The sequence below is a fragment of the Cynocephalus volans genome, chromosome 6 (assembly GCF_027409185.1).
Source record: "Cynocephalus volans isolate mCynVol1 chromosome 6, mCynVol1.pri, whole genome shotgun sequence".
Taxonomy (NCBI): Eukaryota; Metazoa; Chordata; class Mammalia; order Dermoptera; family Cynocephalidae; genus Cynocephalus; species Cynocephalus volans.
Window position 1 is genome coordinate 7541624 of NC_084465.1, and position 25942 is coordinate 7567565.

General features: G+C 45.2%; 1 protein-coding gene and 1 pseudogene across 3 annotated transcripts; one reads left to right on the forward strand and one right to left on the reverse strand.

Annotated features, from left to right (window-relative positions):
• The first annotated feature begins 6520 nt into the window (after positions 1-6520).
• LOC134380811 (GTPase IMAP family member 5-like) lies at positions 6521-7411 on the forward strand (annotated as a pseudogene).
• A 2660-nt stretch (positions 7412-10071) lies between these two features.
• LOC134380316 (GTPase IMAP family member 5-like) lies at positions 10072-16953 on the reverse strand. 3 transcript variants are annotated; one of them, XM_063100069.1, is made up of 3 exons: positions 16685-16953; positions 12127-12172; positions 10072-11108 (listed from the first exon to the last, which is right to left on the reverse strand). In XM_063100069.1, the coding sequence occupies exons 2-3, from the start codon at positions 12167-12169 to the stop codon at positions 10228-10230; spliced, it is 924 nt and encodes a 307-aa protein (XP_062956139.1). In that variant the 5' UTR covers positions 12170-12172; positions 16685-16953; the 3' UTR covers positions 10072-10227. The 3 variants fall into 3 exon arrangements, with proteins under 3 accessions (XP_062956139.1, XP_062956137.1, XP_062956138.1); XM_063100067.1 differs by having other exon boundaries at positions 12127-12175; XM_063100068.1 differs by lacking the exon at positions 16685-16953 and adding an exon at positions 16312-16331 and having other exon boundaries at positions 12127-12175.
• Positions 16954-25942: the final 8989 nt, after the last annotated feature.

Genomic DNA, 25942 nt, shown 5'->3' on the forward strand with positions numbered 1-25942 from the left:
AGGACAGTGCTATGATTTCCCAAGGCTGGATGCCTTACAGACACTTACAGGAATGATATTTGCTATTTTTCTCTCTGCAGTTGTCAGTTTCCTGCTTCCTTACTGCTGATAGTTCTTTCACCAGCAATTAGAAGCACCTACCATCTGAAGGGCCCCACTAGAACCCCACCCGTTAGCACTGAAAGAAAAAGGGGAAGCCCTAATCGCCATAAAACTCTGAATATGAAAGAAAAGAGGCAGAAAAGGATTGTTAATGGATGTAATACGGAGGAGGTAATATTTTGCATCTAAAACATAAAGGGCTTTCTTGAGTCAGCAAGAAAAATATGTATAAGTTAACAGCAAAGATCAATTAAGTATACTCCCAGGCAGGCTAGAGGAAAAGCTATTCTGTTGGAAATAATGCCTTCTATATTGTAAAAGCCTGCCCTCTGTCCTCTCTAGTAGGAGGACATGTACCCACCTCATTCAGTGCAATAGCTATTGTTATTATCTGAGAAGTTACGTTTACAGTTTTAATATGGAAGAATATTTTAGAAGTCAAGCCTTGTGTTGCAAAATGTGACTTGTGTGTGTTATCTACATTATAACCGTCCTCCTCCACAAACTAAGCAAAGAACCAAGAGTTCTTTGTTTGGTATCTTACTTTCCTGCTTATAGTTTCTTTTTGAAAATTAATCTGAACTCAAACATGCAAGTAACTGATCAGGCTCACTCCCCTGAGAAAATTTCCGGAGAGGAGCCCCAGCACCCCAACTTCACAGCCCCGACAACACAGAGGATCACAACAGGGCATGTGTGGAGGGGTTGGGGGGGCATTAACTGGACAGTGTGAGAGGCCCAGTGTGCCCCTCTCTCCCCTGCCCTTACCCTCCCATTCATTAAGAGCCTGTCACTTTGCCTAAATCACATCATGGGTGGGGATGGATGTCTCCCTGGTTCTTGTGGAAACAAGTGCCATCTGGGTGGGGAAACCTCCTAAGCCTTGTTCAGGTTCCTCAGGGTCACCCAAGGGCAGGGCATTTGGCAGAGAAATAGGAGGGAACCATAGCGTGTCTCAAGCAAAATGCTTACTCTTGGGGCAGTGGGACCAGAGACCCCCTTGGGTTCAACCTTCACTGCCACCCAGAATTCCATATAAGAAACTGTCCTCGTGGAGCAGAGGCAAGTGGTGGGGGTGGGGAGAGGTAGGTGGGTCCAGCTTGGGCCAGTGGAGGGCAGCTGATGGTGTGGTCTGGGCTGCAGCCATGCCCCAGATGTTTATGAGCTTCTCTGGGTCTCTGTGCTTCTGCTAACAGACTGGTAGAGAATTTGTTTTAGGGCTGGCCCGTGGCTCACTCGGGAGAGTGCGGTGCTGATAACACCAAGGCCACGGGTTTGGATCCCATATAGGGATGGCCGGTTAGCTCACTGCAAGAGTGTGGTGATGAAAACACCAAGTCAAGGGTTAAGATCCCCTTACCAGTCATCTTTAAAAAAAAAAAGAAAAGAGAATTTGTTTTGCACAAAAGCTCGTAGAGATGTGGTGGGAAAAAGGAAATAGAGCTAGGTAAAAACAGCTTCTTCCTCTGCCTGTCTCTGAGGGTTTCTGGGTCACCCTCTGGGGACAGCTTTGTGAGGAAACCTACACACATCATTCTTTTCCTGTCCCCGAGGAACACGGTCCCTCTCTTTCTGGCAGACGGAATTTGTGGACAGTTTTTTTAATCTCTCACTGCTCTTGTGTTTTTATGGAGAGACTAGAAACTCATAAGAGACACTTCCAAGAAGAGGAAGGGGGATTGCTGCAAGGCCATCTGGAGACCTTGCAAGATATTCCAGGACCTACCAGGTAACAGGGCTTGCTTTGTTTTCTTTCATTCTGTCTTCTCTCTCTCTCCCGCTGCCTTTCTCCCCCAGTTCTACCAGAAACAGCCTGTGTCAACCTGGACAAGGCACTTAATCTTTCTAAACTTCAGTTTCTTTATTCCTAAATCAGAATTGAGAATTATATACCCTAAAGTCCCAAATAAGTGCAAGCTGAAAATATTACTGATACCGCATTTTTCAGAACCTGCAATAGTGAATAGAATGAACTCGGGCACCAGCTCTTTGGTAATATTAATAAGCTTATTTCTTGTGTTTGTGTAAAGCATTTTTATCTATGCACATAGTGGCTGCCACACCCATGTCTGGGTGTACATATGTACTTTGTATACATATGGGACTTTGTAGAGCAAGGGAAGGGATGCCCTCTGAAGAAGATGCTGAAAATTCACCTTTTGATTTTAATCCTATTTCCTTCTCATTGCTTATTTTTGACACCACTCAACTTGATGGAAATGTTTCCATTTTAAAGAGGGGAGAAATATTTCAAGAGTAGGACTCAAGTTGTTCACACAAAACGTTTGCTTTTTTTTCCCCAATAAGGAAATACATTCCTTTTTTTTTTTTTTTTTTTTAAGATTAGTTAACCCTCCCTCCACCCCCCAGACAGAATGAAATTATAAACAGCAGGGGCTTTATTCTTGGGAGATTACCCTTTTGCAGTGGCAGGTTCTCATAACTGCACATTATATTTTCCTGATCAGGGTGCTAATTGCCTTCAGGAAACTCCAGTGAGGAGAGTGGGGAGGATGTTATGTTTACTTCTGGCGAATGAGAGTAAGATAATCAGCCCAAGATCAACAAGCCAGTTTGAGACCATTTCACGGTTTTCCCCAGGGTGGCCTCTGCCTCCCCATCCCCACGTGCCCCTTCCAGTCCTGCAGGCTGGAGGTGCAGCACAAGCCGAGCTTCCTCAGCAGGTGCAGGGAATCCGCTCTTGTGGTTCGCTCGCTCCTGTGGTTCGCTCGGTGATGACGCTTTCCCAGCCTGGGGCAGGGGCTGTTCTTTAAAGTGGCCCAACCATCCTCCAAGGGTGTGAAAAGTCTGGTCAATAGAAGTGTGTAGTCACATTTTGCAATGAATGAACAGGAGGATTGATGGATATCAAACGAGGGAGGTGGGTTGATGGCGGGGCCCCAAATAGGCTTTTGAGTACTGGGGAGTATGAGGATAGTGATATCTACGTCTAGAAGGCACCTGGGGCAGGGTTATCTGTAGGGGACGGAGCAGGGCAGGGGATGCTGTTGGGAAACTGGGACAGCCGCTTGGCTGGAGGCGTGGCAGTGTGGATTAGTGCGGTGGTACTGTGACTAGAGAGGAAAAAATTCCTCAAAAAAAAAAAAAATTGAGAAAAATGGGTAAAACCTTGTTGTTTCTTGAGAAGGAGCCACTTTTTCATTTCTCTTTCTGCTCAGGTTGGACTCTGAGAAAACTGCAACTTAAGGTTCTCTTTCTTGGAGGACATGTCCTGCTACCAGTCACTTGGCCAAACATGGCACGTGAGTAGCCCTGCTCCTCTTGTCCAAGGGGCTGAGGAGCAGCCAGATGGAAGCGACCCTCCAGCACACAAGCGCAGGTGGCACATTCGGGCTCCATGTTTGCCATCTCTCTTTCATATCCTTTCATCTCGCAGTCTTGGGTGCAGACTTGGTTTCGTGTCATTGCTTAACCCCAGAAGTCTCAGTTCCCCCCTAGTTAAAAGGAGTGGATAGTATCATGAGATTGCGGAGGTTCCCCCCGTCTCTCTGACTTTAGGAATATCAGCGCCAATGTTCCGTCACCCGCTTTTTGCAGCTCTGTCAGCAGCGCCTTGTCTGCCCCTTAGCACGCACCTCTCAGTCACACACCTGGTACCTTCGCGTTTCCCTCGGGTGCTTAGGAGCCCCTCCTCCCTGGCCCTCTCTGCAGACCACTGTTCACGATGATCCAAGGGCAAAGTGTGAAAAACGGAGGGTCTCGATGACAAAATCATCAGCATCACAAGCAAGCTGATGTCTAGAAAAACATTAGTTTCTCCATTTGCCATCTCCTCCTGCAATCACATTTTTTTTTAAAAAAAGAAGACCCCAAACCTCCCCATGCTCATCCTAGAAAAGAACGAGCCAAAGATGAGAATTAAGTTCAGGTTTGCTCTTTCTCTGAGCTTCAGTAGTGAGAATTTAGCTTTGATTATTGGTCAGGATTCTTCAGAGAAACAGAAACAGCAGAATATATGTACTAAGAAATGTAATCTAAGGAGTTGGCTCACATGATTGTGTGGGCTGGCAAATCCAAAGTCTGCAGGGCAGGTTGGCAGGCTGGACACAGGCAGGAGATGACACCGCAGTCTCGGGGCAGAATTCCTTCTCTGGGAAACCTCAGGTTTTGCTCTTATGACCTTCAACTGATTGGACGAGGCCCACCCAGGTTATAGGGGGTCATCTTTACTGAATGTCAATCACATCGACAAAGCACTCTCACAGCCACACCTAGGTTAGTGTTAGACCACTGGGTTCCATGGCCTGGCCAAGCTGGCGCACAAGACTGACCATCATGCTGGGTGTGAAAGGCCCCCTCATGGATTGCAGAACAATATAAAAGGCTCACCCAAAGGCCACCACTTGGCTGGATGTAAAGGCAGGACCTGAGTTGTGTGATCAGTACTATGGTTCCTCAGCCTGGATCACTCTTGTTCAAATTGTGCATATTCTGAGACAGATTTTGCAAACCACATTAGAATAGTTTCCATGGGACCCGGCTAAAGAATAGAGAGATGCCAAGAGGCAGTAAATTGCTGCCATTTCTCTCTCCTGGTGCTAAAATTCTCTCAGGAGAGTTAGTTACAAAGAAATTAGTGGGGAACTGTCCGATAAAACTTGGGTTTTGGCATTTAGTACTTAAATTAGAATGATTCCAGAGTTATTTTATTTATTAATTTATTTTTCCTGCCAGGGTAATCCCTGACCAACTTCACACATGGAGGTGCTAGTGAGCATCTTTGTGATCCCACGGAGCATTAGAAAAATCCATTTATTTTATAAAAAGCATTTTTTCAATTGACCTGCCATAGTTCCTGAGAATCCACACTTACAGACTCATAAAATATCCTGATACTTTGCACACAGCCAGGTCCCGATGTAACTTGGGAGAGGGTCATGTCTGTTTTTCCCACTAGTGGAGACTTAGAAGTCATTCTTCTGTGGTGCCGGGATGGACCTTCTCCCTGAGCACCAGACGTAGAGGGTAGGAGGGAAAAAAGGATCAAGAGAAAGAAGGGGGAAGTGAAAGGTGGGGGCCTGGAAGAGAGAGGCCCCTGACGTAGCTACTGGTCTAAGACTGAGCTGAGAACACAGAAGCACCGACCTTGCTTTGTAGCACCACTCACTGACCCGAGGCTGACAAATTGGCTCTTCCTTCTGATTATTGATGTGCTTGCCACCCCACCTGAGCCTGGACCTGAAAATCTCCTACTCCTGGGGTGAACAACCCATCATGATTTTCTGGGACTTTCCCAGTTTCAGCACTGAGAGTCCTTTGACTGGGGCGTCCTCTCAGTCCTGGGCAAACCAGGATGGCTGGTCACACTCGGTTCCACCATCACCGTGGAAACTTAGGGACGGGTTTCTTTTGTGAGTTTACTGAAGGGGGATACTTTGCCAGGCAAACTTGAGTTTGGGTACCTGTGCTGAGACCCTAGAGGCAGACAAGAGCCCCGGACAGCCAGATGCTCAGTAGGAAGTGACAGACCGAGTGGTGTGGCTTTCCGGTGGACAGCACACCTTCACTGCCTCCTAGCAGCTGGACAGGTCAGGGGAAGCACACACACAGGCTTATGTCCCGGGGCGGTCTGTATATTCTTCAGCAGGGAGTTCAGTCTACTGCCGAGACGATCTGAGGGTCAGTGCAGCCGAGTTTTAGTCTCAGCCCCTCCGTTAAATAATGTGTGATCTCTGCAGGTTTTTTTTTTCTTGTCTCAATTTCCTCATCTATAAAATGTGGTGTTTTGTGTGTGATATTACATCCAACTCCAGTGTGAAGAATTCCTTTGTGTTTCCCCCTCTAGAACAACATGGAAAGCCTTCAGATGGGTGGAGAAGGTGCCATCACCGCAGAAAAGGAAGCTGGGCTTGGTGGAGCCTTCACAGCCGCCATGGGCCCGGACTCTGCACCAGGGGCAAGCTTCCCACCTGGCAGGAAAAGGCACAAGACTATATTCACCCCAAGGCAAAGGAAATTCATCCCCCCCACCCCCCAGGAAATAGGACATAGTAAGCTATTAACTGTCACACTCTTTTTAGTGAAGGCAAGTTTTTTCCCAATAAAACCCCGTCATCTTGTAAAGTAGAGACCAGGCAGGGCTGGGAGGAGTAGAAATTGTGGGATAAGCAACCCAATGGCCACAGAAAATGTCCCACAGCAGCCTGTGGGTATTTGGCCTTCTGGGTAGGAACTGAACAGAGGGAAGTTTCTGGAAAGGGTGGAGAAATTCAGCAGTCCCAAAAGGAAAGCTCCCTAGGACTCTGGCCAGAGCTGGGGTAATTAATTCCACAAATGCTGTGCGAGTTCCCTTGTTCTCTGCATCTGCGTATCAGGGATGAGAGCAGATGCTGGATCCTCTGGGCCTTTTTCCTTTTTGTCTTTTGTTTTCTTCCTCTTCAAAAACTATTTATTACACATGAGCTTTTCACATGCCCGAGTAGGCAGTGGAGAAGCTTGCTTAACTCTAGGAATACCGTCGCTGAGGATCCTCCTGGTGGGCAAAACAGGCAGTGGGAAAAGTGCCACCGGCAACAGCATCCTCGGCCAGCCAGTGTCTGAGTCCTAGACAAAGGCCCAGGCCGTGACCAGGAGATGCCAGGGGGAGACAGGCATGTGGGGCGAGAGGAACATCCTGGTGGTCGACACGCCTGCCCTCTTTGAGTCAGAGGCCCAGACCCAAGAGATGTACAAGGACATCGGGGACTGCTACTTCCTCTCCACCCCAGGGCCCCACGTGCTGCTCCTGGTGACCCAGCTGGGGCGTTTCACGGCCCAGGACGTGGCGGTGGTGAGGAGGGTGAAGGAGGTCTTTTGGGTAGGGGTCATGAGACACATGGTCATCCTCTTCACCCACAAGGAAGACCTAGTGGGCGAGTCCTTGGATGAGTATGTGGCAAACACGGACAACCAGAGCCTGAAGGGCCTGGTGCAGGAGTGCGGGAGGAGGTGCTGCGCCTTCAACAACCGGGCGGGTGGGGAGCAGCGGCGGGGACAGCTGGCGACGCTCATGGCCGTGGTCGAGAGGCTGGACAGGGAGCACGAGGGCGGCTTCTACAGCAACGACCTCTTCCTGGAGGCCCAGCTGCTGCAGTGACGCGGGGCCTGCGAGGAGGACTCCAGGCTGTACCTGGCCAAGATGAGGGGACAGCTGCACAAGCAGGAGCGGGAGCTCGAGGAGATGGACAGGCCCTGGGCGGTCGCGGCGCTCCTCAGACTCTGAGACTGCGTGGTCTTGCATTATGAGATTTGTGGTGTTGTCGTCTGGTGCAGCTGACTTTTTCTTTTCATTTTTCTGATCATCTTTTATCATCTTTTTTTTTTTTTTTGTCTTTTTTGTGACTGGTACTCAGCCAGAGAGTGCACTGGCCAGTCCTATATAGGATCCGAACCCGCGGCGGGAGTGTCGCTGTACTCCCAGCGCCGCACTCTCCTGAGCACGCCATGGGCTAGGCCCATCTTTTATCATCTTTAATTCTTTGTATTTGAGAGCATTTTCATAAGTATCAGCTCATGGTTTCCTTGTTCTAAGTATCAGCAATTCAGGAATGGATTCTCATGGTCTGCAGGGGTCACTGCTTGCTGTCTGTGAAGTCCCCATTTCCCCTTTCTCCTGTGGCATCTGGTTTGATTCAGGCCTCCCACAGGGAGCTGTGTGCCTGCCTCAGCTCCGGGGATACCCTGCCGTTCCCTTTGCCAGTGACTGGATCAGAGGGGGCCTGAGAGCCAGTGCTTACCAATGAGAAGTGAGCAGATGTCTGCAGAGGTGGAGCCGGAGGGTTTCTCCTGTCCTAGGAGAGAGCCACAGAAAGACCCAGTCTCTCTTCTTCATCTGGGCATGGTTGGGTCTGGGTGTGGAGTCTAGAACTTCAGCAGCCACCTCCTACTACCTAAGGTTGACGGCAACACTTCAAAGCACAGCAGAGAGATGAAACAAACCTGAGCTCCCGAACCACCCAATGCTGAGGCCTACCCTGTCTCTGCCTTTCCAACTGGGTCAGCTGATGCGTTTCCTAATTGTTTAAGCCATTTGAGGTTTGGGTCTCTTTTACCTGTATTTGCTAGGACTTGAACTAATGAAGATTCTCCATATTCCTTTTTAAATCTGTCAGAACTTCCCTGTCCTTGTGCTTTCTTTTGAGCAACTGGCATCCAGCATAAATGAATAGGTTTGTCTTCTGTTATGTCTAGAATTCGGAAGAACCTCCCTCTCCTACATCGTGGGCGTTCACTGAACTCTGAATAAAGCAAAACACGTTTAGTTGGGTTATTTTGAGGAATGGGATTGGAGAGAGCAGAGGAAATGGGATCGCCTCTTGGCAGGGCTTTCCCTGCACCTGCTTCACCGACCTTCAGGTGGCCCAGGAGAAACAGAGTCCGCACTGGAAAGCTCTCCAAAGAATCGCTCTGGTGAACACTCGTGCGTGAGAAAGGTTTGCAAAACTCTTCTTCCTTTTTTACTGTAAAATGTCCTTGGGTTGACTCTCTAGCTCTATTGCCCTGGAAGTCGACAAGGGGGGATGTCACCTGGGTACCAGGCAACACTTTTCGTGGTGAAAGTGACCTCTCGTGGGTGGACTGAGTGTGGACAGGGAGGCCTGGAAACGAGCCATCCACACGTCGGGAGGGAGACCACTGTCCTGCAGCGCTGCTCCCCAATACTTTCTTGGCGCTAAGTTTATACCTGATCAGAATTCCTTCCCTGGAGGAAGGAGGAGGCCACCCATTGTCGACTGGACCGATGCCCCGGAGGGCTTCGAGGTTGGCACATCCAGATCCAAAGTCTTTGCCTTCCTCTGTTTAACCCACTCTCCCTCTGAAAGGCCTCAGTGGTGGAGACAGTGCATTTCAGAGGGTCGCCCAAGACAGAGCCTGTCCCTGCCACGATGCCGCTGTCACTGACCATTGGGTGGGCCCACCTGCTCAGTGGCTCCCGAATCTGTCCTCTCCTTTCCATCCCCATTGCTATGGTTACAGCTGGGCTCCTGAGTGCTGGCATGGAATTCATTTCCTCTAAATGTTTCCTGTCTCCAGGCCTATACTTGTATAATCCGTCTACACATTGCTGCCACATGATCTTCCCAAGGTATACCGACCTGCTCAAAAGCCTCCAGTGGCCTCCTGCTAGGTAACAGGCAACCTTGAAGCCTCCAGGACAGGCCCAAGGCCCCCGCCTCTGCCCCACCCCCTCCCTCCCTGCATTCCTGCTCAACCATGAACGCCTCCAGTGACTTCCCCCAGAGGCCAGCGTGTTCCTCATCATCTCCAGCGTCGCCCTATCCAGGAAGCCTGTGCACAGCCTGCTGTGGCCTCCTTTTTGTTGACTTCACTTCCAAAAGGAAGCTTCTCTTACACCCCCATTTTTATAGGGCTTCATCCTCCCACCCCACAGTAACCCTGGGGGTGCAGGAGGCTGGTGCTATTCCTCTTACATTCCTGGAGCTGAGCGCAGCCCCGACACATACTACCCAGGTAAGCAGTGTCTGTGGAGCTGAACTGCATTAAGTCGAGGAAGGGACAGACCCACATAGGTTGGAGCACTTTGGGAACACTGCGTGAAGGAGGTGGTCCTTGGTCTGAAAGTGTAGAGGTCCTCAGCATTCCAGGGTTGGGGGAGCTGATACATAACACTCCCTGCCCAGAACCCCCAGGTGATTCAACAGACTGTCCTTATCTCCTCTTAGGGGTGGGATGGGGCATCATCTTTTACAGCCCATGATGAAATCAGGGTACATTTATGAATAAAATGAGGAATTCTGCTACCAGCTTTTCGAATAGCACGTTTCTCTTCTTGACACCACAATTGTAGAAAGTAGGGCCCGGGCCGAGACCCTCTCATAGTGTCCAAGTTCACCCACATTGCTTCGCCCAAGTCTCAGATATTTCCGGACAGGTCCCAGCTAGATTATTACTTACCCTCACAATATATAACAAAACAAAAAAGACAAATATTTTATCTCTTTGGGTTTTATTCACATAAAAGTGCTTGCAGGAAAACGGATGACATATCTGATGCAAGGAAGAAAATCAGAGTGAAATTACGTGACATGCACAGTGCCCTGCACACTACACAGAGACGGTGGCTCTGGATAATCAAAGCTGGCCGTAGAAATCACCTGAAAATGCTTATTGCCCATAAGTCATACACGAGTTAATTAAAACAGCAAGAAGAATCAAAGCACAGATAATAAGAGAGGCAGACATTATGATGTGAGAGGCCATGTAGTCTCGGAGTCTGAGGAGCGCCCTGACCACCCAGGGCCTGTCCGTCTCCTTCAGCACTCGCTCCTGCTTGTGCAGCTGTCCCCTCACCTTGGCCAGGTACAGCCTGGAGTCCTCCTCACAGGCCCCGCGTCGCTGCAGCTGCTGGGCCTCCAGGAAGAGGTCGTTGCTGTAGAAGCCGCCCTCGTGCTCCCTGTCCAGCCTCTCGACCACGGCCATGAGCGTCGCCAACTGTTCCCGACGCTGCTCCCCATCCGCCCGGTTGTTGAAGGCGCAGCACCTCCTCCCGCACTCCTGCACCAGGCCCTTCAGGCTCTGGTTGTCCGTGTTCACCACATACTCACCCAAGGACTCGCCCACTAGGTCTTCCTTGTGGGTGAAGAGGATGACCATGTGTCTCATGACCCCTACCCCAAAGACCTCCTTCACCCTCCTCACCACTGCCACATCCTGGGCCGTGAAACGCCCCAGCTGGGTAACCAAGAGCACCACGTGGGGCCCTGGGGCGGAGAGCAGGTAGCAGTCCCCGATGTCCTTGTACATCTCTTGGGTCTGGGCCTTTGACTCAAACATGGAGGGCGTGTCGACCACCAGGATGTTCCTCCCACCCCACATGCCTGTCTCCCCCTGGCATCTCCTGGTCACAGCCTGGGCCTTTGTCTTGGACTCAAACACTGGCTGGCCAAGGATGCTGTTCCCGGTGGCACTTTTCCCACTGCCTGTTTTGCCCACCAGGAGGATCCTCAATGAGGGCGATGCTGCAGAATGGTTATCTTTCACTCCACCTATAAAAAATAGAAGTTATTGTGTCTTACTAAATTAATGATTCTTAAGACTTCTAGGTCATGGATATTTCCTCCAGTTCACGGGTATTTCATGAATGCTATAAAACTTCAATCCCTGGAAAACAGGTGTATTTAAATGCATACACAGTTTGGCACACAACTTTAAGCAGTTCTTGATTGTAGGACACCCCCATTGGAAGCCCATGCTTGGACCCACAGGCAGGCATCAGAGCTGCTACACTAAGGAGATGCACCCAGCATTTCATCTGGATCAGGGCAAATACAGGTTTTCTGAACGAAAAGTGCTCCCTGTGCTTTTCCCTGGATGGCGCTTAGGCCTGTCCCCTGGAGAACTGGCTGCTGAATTAATGCTGTGAGATTAGAAGGAGGCAGGGGATGAGGAGTCACAAATGAGAAAATATGCCCACTTCTCGTTCACTCACACATCCCCAGGCACTCTTGCATAGACCTGCTCAGCACGTTCATCCGAACCTTGAGGGGAAAGGAGGCCTCCTATGGCAGAGCTAAGGTGACCCCTCACCAAGGGCCAGCTGAATGTCCTCGGGTCTGCATTCTTTGCGTGGGGAGTGGGATGCTTGAAGTCGAGAGAATGAAAGGTCAAAGTTAATGTTAGGACAGAGTGTGGGAGATGACTCTAGGGTGAAGACTGAAGATGGATGGGAGATAAGACCATTAGATGCACGTGTATTGGAAAGAGCATCTATTTGGCTGATTGAAGCACAGGAAATTGCAACAAAAGTGGTGTTGGAGAGGGTGACACTGAGCAAGGCCTGAAATCTTCAAAGCATGAAGGGAGTGAGAATCTGGCCATTTCCAGGGTTCTTATGAACTGAATGAATTTCAAGTGCATTTTAGGCTTCTAACAATCTATCATTTTGTTCTTTTTACCATGTGTTGGTCCATCCTTTTCTTAAGTATTCTGGGGTGTTTCATAGCGAACACAATTACTAAATCTCTACGGGGAACTTTTCCTTTTTTCAGGTAACAGCTTTCTTACCTTCAGCCATAGATCCATATCCGCTCTTCTGGAACCCTTCCATTCTCTTCTGGAATAAAAACAGGAAAGTCGTAAAGAGCAAGTGTCCATATGACCAGAGCTGATAGGTCCCAAGAACACCTCATTTCGGATAACTAAGAATAATTGTCCTTAGATGAGCCATTTCCATTCCTAACTTTCTAACTCATACTTCACTTTCAAATGCCTGTAAATACCTTTAAGCAAACCAGGAGACGCTAGGTCATGCTAACAGAATACATTGCTGCTTTATTCCCCTCAGCATACAGTGAAGCAGGAAACATTTTTAAAAAAATCAGTTGACTGTCTCCCCCCAACATGAAAGGTGTGAAATGAAGAAATCATTCTTCTACAGAACGAGGAGTGGGACGTCATTAATTTTTTTTATGGGAACCAAAGTAAACGAACTTGCCAGAACAGACAACAGATTTTGCTCTGCTGTAGATAACATTGTTTTGTGTGAAGTACTGGGAATTTCCCAGAAACTCTTTGTGTCAGATGGACGTTCCAATGGCAAAGAGAAAGTACAACGTGCTTTCCAATGGGAGGGTGGAATTGGGATCCAGGACTCCTTCAAGGCCTGAGGTGAGAGGAAGCAGTGGCAGAGGACGGACACGGGCACCTTCCCATCTGGGCGGATGCTGGAGAGCAGGTGGTGTAGTGACTGAAAGAATCAACCTGCAGGACAAGGTCAGAATAAAACCATTTCCTGCTCAGTTTTTAACCGTTTGTCTTTCCTGGTTGGCTGTGAGGTCTCGGTCTCCCAGTAGGTACCATTTTTGTATCCCAGCATATTTAACCAGAAATTGGCACTTGGACTGGCATAAATGTTTCATTTAAATGAGGCATGAAGTTGTGTCATTCTTGTTGGTGTTCGCAAAGGCAAGCATGTGATATGCAACTTCTGCAGAATGAAGACACACTCCCACACTGCATTGTATTTATTCAGTTTGGAAGATGCTGTAGGAATGACATGAACTTTCAAGTGAAGAAATACCCAGAATAATAAAACAAAAACTCATCATTTGCAATTAACAAATGCAAGTGTTTTGGCATTTTTACTGTAGCTATTCTGTTTGATTGAAAATATTTAAACACTACGGATGTAGTTCACATCTTTTTTTTCCCAGTCAGTCTTCCTCTCCTTCTGCCCTTTAGAGGCAACCAATATTCTGAGGTTTTAATGTATCATTTCTATTTGTGTATTTACACTTTTACGTACGTATGTGCCTATAGATCATATGTAGTACTGTTTTTATATTTTGAACTTTTACATAAGTGGCATTATTTATGTAATATTGTTTCCAATTCTTTACTACCAAACATTTAAGCTGTTCCAAAATATCTGCTTGCTACCACGAACAACGCTGCAAAGTCATCCTCATACATACCGCTTTGTGCACAAGTGCAGCAATTTATCCAGGATACACATTTCTCACCTGACTAGATATTTGCCAAATAAGACCCCAAGAGGGCTATGCTAAGTCATCTTCACACTAGCCACATATATGACAATTCTCAAAACCTTCACAGGCAGGTGGTGATATTCCTTTTCTCATTTTTTGTTCCCATTATGGGCAAAAGTGAGGATGTCGTAGTTGGTTTCAACTTAAGTTTGACTGATTACCATCAAATCCAAAACAGTTTTCATGTGTATTTGCTATTCAGTTTGCTTCTGTCATTTCTCTCTTTTGTATATTTTCTATTCATTCAGTAAGTTTTCTGGGCCTTCTGAGGGGAAAGCATCCATTTCCACATTATGGGAATGTATTAAGACAGCTTCCTGCCTCTCCTCTCCTGCCCCCTGCCTTCCCCTCTCCACCCCGCTCCGTCCCTCCCTGCTTTCTTTTCCTTACGCCCAGAGATGAGCATCATTCTCTGCTTCACCACCTCCCACACACCGTTCTGGTCTCTGGAAAATTGCACCCTGGCCTTTGCTAAAAGTGCCCAAATAATCTAACATCTTTTCTACTTTAGATGACATCTTCTGAGGCTTGGAGTCAACGTATTGATGTAGGAAAGAGGTCAATGACCGTGTGATGATGTTGGTGTACTTCACCATAATCCTCTGTACAGCTGTTTATAGTTTTCAAAGTTCTTTCATGGGCACTTTAAATAAATCATAATTTATTATGATCAGTTGACACATAATAGCTGTACATGTATATGGAGTATGGTGTGATATCTGGGTATATGCACACAATGTGTAATGATCAAATCAAGGTCATTACCATATCTTCACCTCAAACATTTGTCATTTCTTTATGTTGAGAATATCCAAAATCTTCTAGCTTTTTGAAATCATACGATAAATTGTTGTTGACTATAGTCAGCATACAGTGCTATAGAACACTGGGACTTATTCCTTCTACCTAACTGTAATTTTGCACCCATTTAACCATTTTTAACCAACCTCTCCCTATGCCCCCTCCCACCCCCTTCCCAGCTTCTAGGAACCACAGTTCTACTGCCTACTTCCATGAGATCAACTGTTTTAGCTTCTGCATGAGTGAGAACACGCAGTATTTATCTTTCTGTGTGACTTATTTTGTTTACATCCATTATTTGAAAAGTTCTCTTAAATTCCCTGTGATGTGATCAAGACTGATATTAAAATTTCTATTAAAATATTAGAAAACTAAACCTCAAATAACCTACCCAAGGCCACACATCTGCCATGAGGCTAAAACCCACAAATGGCTCATTTTTCCTGTGCATTCTCCTTGATTTCACTGTGGAGGGGGAGATTATCCCAAATAAATCCAGAAGCCTTTTGGAACATCACATATAATGCTGCCGTCTCATGGTCAGGACACAAATTGAAGTCAACAGACTGAAAGCCTGCCTTAAAACCAACACAGAGAATTGTATTGCAAAATCTTCAGTGAACATTCTCAAAAAACAAGCAAAAAGCACAAAACTGAAAAAGATGATTAAAAGATAAAATTACAGGGGACAGAAGTTGCTCTGAATTGAAGTATTTCAGTTTACAACAATCTGGTGTTTTTACCCAACTTGATTCTCAGTGGGACCCAAATGGAGCAGTGTGGCTGTCACAGAAGCCAGTCAAACTCAGTTATGTTACCTCAAGTACAGCAGAAACAGTTCCCCTGAACCAAATTCTGAGCGGATCAGGCCGCAAGGAGAGACTTATGTCCCATTGAGGAATGGATTTTTTGGCAGATGACAAAGTGTCCAGAGGTGAGTCAGAAAGGATAAAAATAGAGATGCTAAAATGTGTCTCAGACAAGAAATCAAAGGGATTGAATAAAGCCTAGGAAAACACCGGGGGACACATTGAATACCCGAAGGAATGTGATACGTGTTGATCTGCAGACCAGGCGACAGTGGGGGAATTGCGAATGGAGGCAGATTTCTACTGCAAAGGAAAAATTCTACAAATCTTCTCCAGAATGGGACCGGGGGTCATGAGGGACTGGCAGGCAGTGTGTAGGCAAGATAGAGCCAGCTTCTGACAGGGACAGTAGGAGGGTCTCTCTTAGGCAGGAGGTTGAAGCAATTAACATAATGTACATCCTAGTCTGGAAATTGTATGAACCTGGTTTTGTCTTGGTGATACTTTACTTATCAAATTGTGAGAAACAGGCTCTTTCATACTCTTTTGGAAAGATAAGAGTGTTCTAGGCTTTCTTGTTCATAAGGATCTTCTTAGCCCATGTTGCCTAGTCCCTATCTCTAGGTATCAGAGTCACATGTTTTGCAGTTTGGTCATTGGGATTCCATGACACATCTCAGATGGGGTTTCACTGACAAAGGCATTGTTCCCATGTGCCCTGAACGTGAGTCTGCGTGTGAAGTATTTGGGGGAAAATAGGGTGGTTTTCAGAAGATCAAAGTCATAAGACAACGTGCACTGAGGAGTCTTGTTTGGAACATGAGATTCAGGTTAGTGGGAAAATAGTGGTCCCCCTTTGCCCATTGGAGCCCCAAGAACCCATCCTCCACTCCCAGACCCCTCTGTTGTTTTCAGTCTGAAGCCAAAGGCCCCAGAGTGCTGCTGATGGAAGTCTTGGAATCTAAAAGCTGGAGACTTTCGAGTTCTGATATCCATGGACAGGACAGGAGAGTGCATCCCAGCTCCAGTGGAAATAGAGCTGGGGTGGGCTCGAGAATTTAGGATGGTAAAATTGAGAAGCATGAACCTACCTCGCTTGGGAGGCTTGAGGAGGTCTGTCACCCTCTGGGAGTTGCTGTTTACTTACCTGTCCGACAGGATAACAGGATTAGTCCAGCTTTGTTCCTTGAGTGTTTTATGAAGCTCAGATGGGTTAAGTAACTGGCAGCGAGACAGAGAAGCCCACCACCCAGGGAAAGGGCATGGGTGCAGGATTTTTAAGGCTGTGCTCCACTAGAATGCACTTGCTGTTGCCAGTGACACTCAGCTACTGCTCTGTTTTGCTGACCAGAAGCCCAGCACTAGGGTAACTTGTGTACGGTCACATGAGAAATGAGCAGCTATGACTACACTGTGGTCCTTCCAACCCCCAAAGTCACTGATCATACACCCGATTCTCCTTACCAGGAGCGGCTGTTGGGCTCTGTCCTCCTCGTCAGCTGGCTCTGGTGGGCTGGTCCTCTCTCAGGAAGGCGAAGTGGCACAGTGAGGGGACCCTGCCTGGTCTGTGCTGTGGAGGCGGCTCGCTGAGCAGGCGGGGGAGGCTGAGAAGATGCAGTTAAGGAGGGGCCACTTGTTCAGGCTGAGTGTTCCAGGGCTCAGCAGCAGGAGAAGAAGATTGTGGGCAGTGCTCCCTGTCCCCTGCAGACTGGGACTGCCTCCACCCTCCTGGTCAGCTGGAAACTCATTGAAAACAGGACCCTGAAAACCAGAGGAGGGCACGGGCTGTGCTGCGTCCTTAATGGGCTGCTTCCTGTCAGAGCCTGCCCTGGGCTTATGCACCCTCCTATTTCCTTCCCACAACTGTTTAGAGTAAGCAGTGTTTGCAGGCAGAGGCCATGAAGGGAAGGACAGACCTCTCCCACTACCTGAGTTCAGAAACGCCCCCTTGTGACTGTAAAGTTTGGGGGGCACTAGCTGCTCCTCAGATACCGTGTGGCAGGAGCACCTGCTCCTCTGACACCCCTGGGCCCCTTCTCACTGGCTCGGCTTCTACAATGTTCCTGCTAACCAGGGACAGAAAGGCACTGCTGGTCCATAGAGGCCTCGACGAGCCCCTCTCAGTACGTGACTCTGGGCTCAAGACACCACATGTGGTGGCTGCCCCTTCTCTGCCATGTGACAGATCCAGCCCCAGAGGGATGTTGTGGAGTTTATATGTCAATTTATTGGGGCTGAGATTGGGACCAGGGTGACAGCACCTCTGTTTTTCAACTGACTGCACATTTAAGGCTAGAGCAGAGACCATAAAACAATTATGTCATAAGATGAGATTAAGAAAACAACAGAGACTCAGGCAGAGGCCGGCCACGTCCCAGAGACCCCCACATTCCTTTCTGTTGGCATTTGAAGCCAGATTTAGGGTCCCATCACAATTGTCTACTACTTGATGTGGAAAACAATGTCAAACAATCTCCCACCAACCTAGAAAACCTCTCCACAAAGGTAGAAGAGAAAGAAAACAGATTTATTATTAAATAAACATTAAACCAGAATGTGGTTCACATCATAGGTGACCCGCTAAGAGATTGCACAGAGAGAGACCTCACCTTGTTATGGTGAGCCAGGGAGATGCACCCAATGCATAAACCATAACTAATCCTCAAGTTAGAGGACTTGACAGCACTGTTGTCACACATAGTTCATCCTAACTACCTGGTACCATCTGTGTTAGCTAATTGCCTTTATCCAGAGGATAAATAAACTTCTCATATCATTATGAGAAGGTTTGGAACTTGGAGGAGGTGCATGAGGAACTTAGGCTCCCACCTAAGCTAAGTTAGGCTCCTACTTTCCCCGGCAGACAGTAGGGCATTATCTTCCTTGAAGTTTACATTTCAAAGAGATGGCTACCTTGAGAAAAACATTCCTAGGGAGTGGAACTGGCAAAAAGCCTGGAGAAGGATTTACATCTCAAAAGCACAGAGAAAGAATTCACATTTACAAGCTCTCAAAAGACAGAAAAAAAAAAAAAAAAAAAAAGCTCTCAGAGGGACAGGTATAACTCTTTCCAAAAAAAAAAAATTTTTTTTCCACCAGGAAGAATTAATGTTTTGTTTTGTTTTGTTTTCTTATTTTTGATTTTCATTCACCCTTACACTTCTGAATTTTCCAAGGACTTTCAACCTAGCAGAAATCATAATTTGTATGAGTTGCGCAGGGCAGGGCAGCAGAGTGGGTGGGGAAACTAAAGGCTGTGATCAGATCAGGATTTAAGTCATTAGGTAGGAACCAGGTACTCTCCCAGCAACAGCTAGAATCTCTCAACAACTCAACTGGCTGACATCAAAACCTTATTATAAACAGGTGTTTTAGTCCGTTTTGTGTTGCTATAACAGAAATACCTGAGACTGCGTAATTTGTAAAGGAAAGAGGTTTATTTGGCTCACGATTCTGAGACAGCTGCATCTGGCACGGGCCTCAGGCTGTTCCTACTCATGGTGGAAAGTGGCAGCAGCTGGTGGGTACAAGCAGATCACATGGGGGGAGGAAGCAAGCGAGAGAGAGGAGGTGCCAGGACATATAAGCAATGAGCTCTCGCGGGAACTAAAGAGGGAGAACTCACTCATTCATCACCCCTCCTCCAGGGAGAGCATTAATCCATTCATGAGGGATCCGCCCCCACGACTCAATCAGTTTCCAACACTGCCACATTGGGGACCAAATTTCCACATGAGTTTTGGCAGGGACAACACATCCAAACTCCATCAACAGGTGAGGCTCCACTGTTGCTAACCACTTAAAAAAATCAATTTAACAAACCTAAATTCACTTCATTCTAGTGACATCCTGATGTGGTTCACATCACAGGTGACCCGCTAAGAGATTGCAAACACAGAGAGAGACCTCACCTTGTTATATAGCCAAGCAGATGCAACCCGCTGCATAAACCATACTAGTCCTCAAGTAAGAGCACTTGACAGCACCATTGTCACACAAACCTTGTCCAGGCCTGTATGGACCAGCGGCGCCTTTTTGAAATTCCTTCCCTTCTTCCCCCTTAGTTTGATGTGATTTGCAAACATTCTATTTATGTGCTCCTGACACCCCAGCTAAGGATGAATTCTTTTTTTCTTTTTCTTTTTTTTTTTCGCTTTGAGCTCTCCTGTTCTCTAAGAGTCCTAATCAGTTCCTGGGGTCTTCCTGTGGCTCAAGAGAGTCAATAATGAAATGTATTAACTGGTTCCTGATGAAAATGAGGTTTCATGATGGCTTTTTTGAGGTCAATGGCTATCTTTAAATCAGGGTCTTGCTAGAAAGTAGCACTAGAAAGTGCTCAAAAAGACTTATTGAATAAATTAATAAAACACACTACTTAAGTGCTCTAATTATTCCATCATTAGCCCCTTTGTAGTTATAGTTAGTGCTAGAAGATCAATCTTAGTTAGTAGGCTAGTTTCAGAATGCAGAATTGCAGAAACTTGCCCATATCCAGATAAGAAAGTACAGTATGTTCTAGACTAGACTAGACTGCGCTCTTTTCCACACCCTCTCTACATTCTTCAGTTCAGATTTGCAACAAACCATGAGGTTCCAAGGAAACCTAGGACACCTAGGAAATGGCCCTATCTTTCTGTTTGACACTAAGGTTGCCCCCCTTTCAGCCAGCACAGAGAGAGTGACTAATAATTCCCCTCCCACCTGCCAGCCTCCTGTGTTCTATTTCCTTCTCTACCAGGGCTCTTTGAATAGTAGAAGAATGATCAGTCACGGCTGAAAGTAGGTCTTTATCTGTTCCTGGCCACCTCAGTTCTCCATGTCAGTAGCCCCTGGCTGAGGGCGACCTCATCTGTTTACACGCTGTGCTGTGACAAACCCTACCATGTGGACCTTGACATGAAAAAATTGGGAAGCTCTACTTTCGAAAAAAAAGTCTAATCCATCAAGTAGTACTTTCTGAGTCCTGTTTTCCTTCTGTATAAAAATACTATTAACATTGGACATCATGGGGCCCTGGAATTCGCAACACACACCTCTGTAGGACATGACCAGGCCTCTTGGGGTGCATGCCATCTTTTAACCTATCCCACCCCAAGCTCTGGATCCTCCCCTCCTGAACCAGCAGGTTTTACATACAGTCGGGAGATTCTGTCAGATTTGACCCCAAACAGAGCTCCCTGTTGCCCCATGGTCTCTGGCAAGATCGGGCCACGGGGGTTCCTGTCCTGGGGATGCTTCTCTGTCCTGGGAACCTGAGGCAGGCCCACCATGGCTGCCTATCAGCCTCTTCAGAGAACAGAAAGCGCAGCACTGGGCAAAGATAAAATGTAGTTGCAAAACCATTCCTCAGCTGAGACGGCAAATGGGGTTGGTTTGCATAAAAGGTGTTAGAAATAGTTTAGTGACAACATGAGATGTTGTACACTGGGACATGACCTCCTGTGGCTTTTCTACAAAACCCTCAGCCTCTGCTGCCATCAGCCTTGTGGAGACGTGCACAGGCACATCAACCATTGGAAAATTCAGTGCAGTGAAGAAATGAGTCTTGCGGAAGTGAGAGACAAGAACGTGAAGGGTGTCAGGGATCATCTAGACTAGTTCTTTTTCTTTTGCACCCCCTTTTACAGATAAGGAGACTAAGGTCTAGAGTAAAGAAGTGGTTTTAAGAAGATCACTTTAGTTAATTTTAGTATATGGTGTGAGATATGAGTCAAGATTCTTTTTTTTTTTCCCCAAATAGATGTATAATTTTCCATCAGCATATCTTGGAAAGACTATCGTTTTTACTGAATTACTTTGGTACCTTCTCAAAAAGTAATTGATCACACATGTATGGGTCTCTTTCTGGACTCTGTTCTGTTTCATTGATCTGTATGTCTAACCTTCACCAGTACCTCACTGTTATGATGACTGTAGCTTTATAGTAAATCTTGTGATCGGAATTGTGATTCCTCCAACTTTTTCTTTTTCAAAATGCTTTATTATATATATATCAATTTTAAAGTCAGCTTGTAAATATCTACCCCCAAATCCTGTCAGAATAAATAGATTAATTTGGGGAGAATTGACATCTTCGTAATATTGAAACTTCTGATCCATGAACATGGTGAATCTCTCCATTTATTTAAGTCCTGTTTGATTTTTCTCACCAATGTTTTGTAGGTTTCAGCATAAAAATCTTAGATTTGTTCCAAAGTATTTCATAATATAAATGGCACAGTAAATGGTACTAATGATTTAATTTCATTTTCCAGCTGTTCATCACTATTATACAGAAATATAGAATTGATTTTTCATGTTGACCTTATATTTTCTGAGCTTCCTAAGCTAATTTAGTTCTAGGATTTTTTTTTCTTGATTCTTTGGGATTTTCTACATAGAAAATCATGTCATCTGCAAATGAAAACAGTTTTATCACTTCCTCTCCAATCTGCATGCTTTTTATTTCTTTCCCTTTCCTCCTGTCACTGGCTGGATCTCTATCACAATGTTAAATTGGAGGGGCCAGGAGGGACATCCTGGCCTTTTCCTGAACTTAAAGGAAACGTATTTGATTTTGTGCTTTCTGTTTGCTTATGGATTTTCGGTTTACATGTTTTATTCACTACTGAGAAAGAAGGTTTAAAGTATCCAAGTATGATTTTGGATTAGTCTATTAATTTCTTTTGTTTGTTCAGGTTTTTCTTCATGAATTTTGAAGCTTATTTTGGTGCAAACATTTTTAGAATTGTTATGCTTCCGTGATAAATTAACACATTTATCATTATGTAATGTTTACTTTTACCCTTGACAATATTCCTGTTCTGTAGACTACAGATCTACAGTACATTAATGTAGCCTCTACAGCTTTCTTTTCTTTTCTTTTCTTTTTTTAAAGATGACCGGATATGGGGATCATAACACTTGATTTGGTGTTGTCAGCACCACACTCTCCTGAGTGAGCCACGGGCTGGCCCTACAGCTTTCTTTTGATTAGTGTTTTCATGATAATTCTCTCCTCATTCTTTTACTTTTAACCTATCTATATAGTACTGGTCAGCAAAATTTCAAGGTGGGCCACAAGATTCCCTCCACTAGTGTTTATTTTCTGGATAATCCCTTACCCTCAAGGGTGGGAAGACCTGTGGATAAGACAGAAGCCACTGATATGACTACTTTACATGGCAAAAGTGAAGGGACTTTGCAAATGTGATGAAGATTCCTCATCAGTTGGTTTTGAGTTGGTCAAAAGGAAGATTATTCTGGGTGGCCATGATTCTCATGCTGGCATTGAAGAAAGCAAACATCCATGTTGCAAACTGTCTATGGAGAGGGGGAAGTCTCTGGGAGTCTAGGACCTCAGTCCTACAATGCAAGGAACTGAATTCTGTCAACAGTCTGGAGGAACTTGGAAAAGGACCCTGGTGGAAATGGCAGCACGGCCAACACCTTGACTGTAGCTTTGTGAATCCCTGAGCAGAGGACCCAGCTAAGCCATCCCAGACCCACGGAAACTGTGAGATAATAAATATGTGTATTTTTAAGTTGCCAAGTTTGTGGGAATTTGTTCTGCAGGCATAGAAAACTAATATAGTCATTATAATTAAAGCGGGTTTCTTGCAGATAGTGTATGGTTGGACTTGCTGTTTTAGCCAATCTGAAAATTTCTGCATTTTATTTGGGAATTTTTAGAGCATTTATCACAGTCTATCTATGAAAATCTCACACTGCTTCACATACAGTTTAAGAAACTTACAACAATAGTATACTTGCAATTTGTCCTCCCATCTTTTGTGTTAGTTTTGGTATAGACTTTTATTTTTTATTTATTTATTTTTTTTGTTTTCTTATTTATTTATTTATTTATTTATTTTTTTAAATTTTATTTTGTCGATATACATTGTAGCTGATTATTGCTCCCCATCACCAAAACCTCCCTCCCTTCTCCCTCCCCCCTCCCCCCCAACAATGTCCTTTCTGTTTGCTTGTTGTATCAACTTCAAATAATTGTGGTTGTTATATCTTCTTCCCCCCCCCCCCGGTTTGTGTGTGTGTGTGTGTATGTGTGTGTGTGAATTTATATATTAATTTTTAGCTCCCTCCAATAAGTGAGAACATGTGGTATTTCTCTTTCTGTGCCTGACTTGTTTCACTTAATATAATTCTCTCAAGGTCCATCCATGTTGTTGCAAATGGCAGGATTTCATTCGTTTTTATAGCTGAGTAGTATTCCATTGTGTAGATGTACCACATTTTCCGTATCCACTCATCTGATGATGGGCATTTGGGCTGGTTCCAACTCTTGGCTATTGTAAAGAGTGCTGCGATGAACATTGGGGAACAGGTATACCTTCGACTTGATGATTTCCATTCCTCTGGGTATATTCCCAACAGTTGGATGGCTGGGTCGTATGGTAGATCTATTTGCAATTGTTTAAGGAACCTCCATACCATTTTCCATAGAGGCTGCACCATTTTGCAGTCCCACCAACAATGTATGAGAGTTCCTTTTTCTCCGCAGCCTCGCCAGCATTTATCGTTCAGAGTCTTTTGGATTTTAGCCATCCTAACTGGGGTTAGATGGTATCTCAATGTGGTTTTGATTTGCATTTCCCGGATGCTGAGTGATGTTGAGCATTTTTTCATATGTCTGTTGGCCATTTGGATATCTTCCTTAGAGAAATGCCTACTTAGCTCTTTTGCCCATTTTTTAATTGGGTTGCTTGTTTTCTTCTTGTAAAGTTGTTTGAGTTCCTTATATATTCTGGATATTAATCCTTTGTCAGATGTATATTTTGCAAATATTTTCTCCCACTCTGTTGGTTGTCTTTTAACTCTTTTAATTGTTTCTTTTGCTGTGCAGAAGCTTTTTAGTTTGATATAATCCCATTTGTTTATTTTTCCTTTGGTTGCCCGTGCTTTTGGGGTCATATTCATGAAGTCTGTGCCCAGTCCTATTTCCTGAAGTGTTTCTCCTATGTTTTCTTTAAGAAGTTTTATTGTCTCAGGGTGTATATTTAAATCCTTAATCCATTTTGAGTTGATTTTAGTATACGGTGAGAGGTATGGATCTAGTTTCATTCTCCTGCATATCGATATCCAGTTATCCCAGCACCACTTGCTGAAGAGGCAGTCCCTTCCCCAGTGAATAGGCTTGGTGCCTTTGTCAAAGATCAGATGGCAGTAAGTGTGTGGGTTGATTTCTGGATTCTCTGTTCTATTCCATTGGTCAGTGTGTCTGTTTTTATGCCAGTACCATACTGTTTTGGTTATTATAGCTTTGTAGTGTAGCTTAAAGTCAGGTAGTGTTATGCCTCCAGCTTTATTTTTTTTGCTGAGCATTGCTTTGGCTATTCGTGGTCTTTTATTGTTCCATATAAATGTCTGAATAGTTTTTTCCATTTCTGAGAAAAATGTCTTTGGAATTTTGATGGGGATTGCATTGAATTTGTATATCACTTTGGGTAGTATGGACATTTTCACTATGTTGATTCTTCCAATCCAAGAGCATGGAATATCTTTCCATCTTCTTGTATCCTCTCTAATTTCTCTCAGCAGTGGTTTGTAGTTCTCATTATAGAGATTTTTCACCTCCTTGGTTAACTCTATTCCTAAGTATTTTATTTTTTTGGTGGCTATTGTAAATGGGCAGGCTTTCTTGATTTCTCCTTCTGCATGTTCACTATTGGAGAAAAGAAATGCTACTGATTTTTGTGTGTTGATTTTGTATCCTGCTACTGTGCTGAAATCATTTATCAATTCCAACAGTTTTTTTGTAGAGGTTTTAGGCTGTTCGATATATAGGATCATGTCATCTGCAAACAGGGACAGTTTGACTTCATCTTTTCCAATCTGGATGCCCTTTATTTCCTTCTCTTCTCTGATTGCTCTGGCTAGTACTTCCAACACTATGTTGAATAGGAGTGGTGAGAGTGGGCATCCTTGTCTAGTGCCTGTTCTTAAAGGAAAAGCTTTCAGCTTTTCCCCATTCAGGATGATATTGGCAGTGGGTTTGTCATATATGGCTTTAATTATGTTGAGATACTTTCCCTCTATACCTAACTTATAGAGGGTCTTTGTCATGAATGAGTGCTGAACTTTATCAAATGCTTTTTCAGCATATATGGAGATGATCATATGGTCCTTGTGTTTGAGTTTATTAATATGGTGTATCACATTTATTGATTTGCGTATGTTGAACCAACCTTGCATCCCTGGGATGAATCCCACTTGATCGTGATGAATAATTTTTCGTATGTGTTGCTGTATTCTGTTTGCTAGTATTTTAGTGAGGATTTTTGCATCTATATTCATCAAGGATATCGGCCTGTAGTTTTCTTTTTTGGTTATATCTTTACCTGGTTTTGGTATCAGGATGATGTTTGCTTCATAGAATGAGTTTGGGAGATTTGCGTCCGTTTCAATCTTTTGGAATAGTTTGTAAAGAATCGGTGTCAATTCCTCTTTGAATGTTTGGTAAAATTCTGCTGTGAATCCATCTGGTCCTGGGCTTTTCTTTGTTGGGAGCCTTCTGATAACAGCTTCAATCTCCTTTATTGTTATTGGTCTGTTCAAATTTTCTACGTCTTCACGGTTCAGTTTTGGGAGCTTGTGTGTGTCCAGAAATTTATCCATTTCCTCCAGATTTTCAAATTTGTTGGCGTATAGTTGTTTATAGTAGTCTCGAATGATTCCTTGTATTTCAGATGAATCAGTTGTAATGTCGCCTTTTTCATTTCTAAT

Excerpts from the sequence above, each read along its gene's own strand:
- LOC134380316 (XM_063100069.1), bottom strand. The coding sequence starts at position 12,169 with ATGGAAGGGTTCCAGAAGAGCGGATATGGATCTATGGCTGAAG. Across the intron at positions 11,109-12,126 it reads ATATGGATCTATGGCTGAAG|GTGGAGTGAAAGATAACCAT; the intron begins GTAAGAAAGCTG and ends TATTTTTTATAG.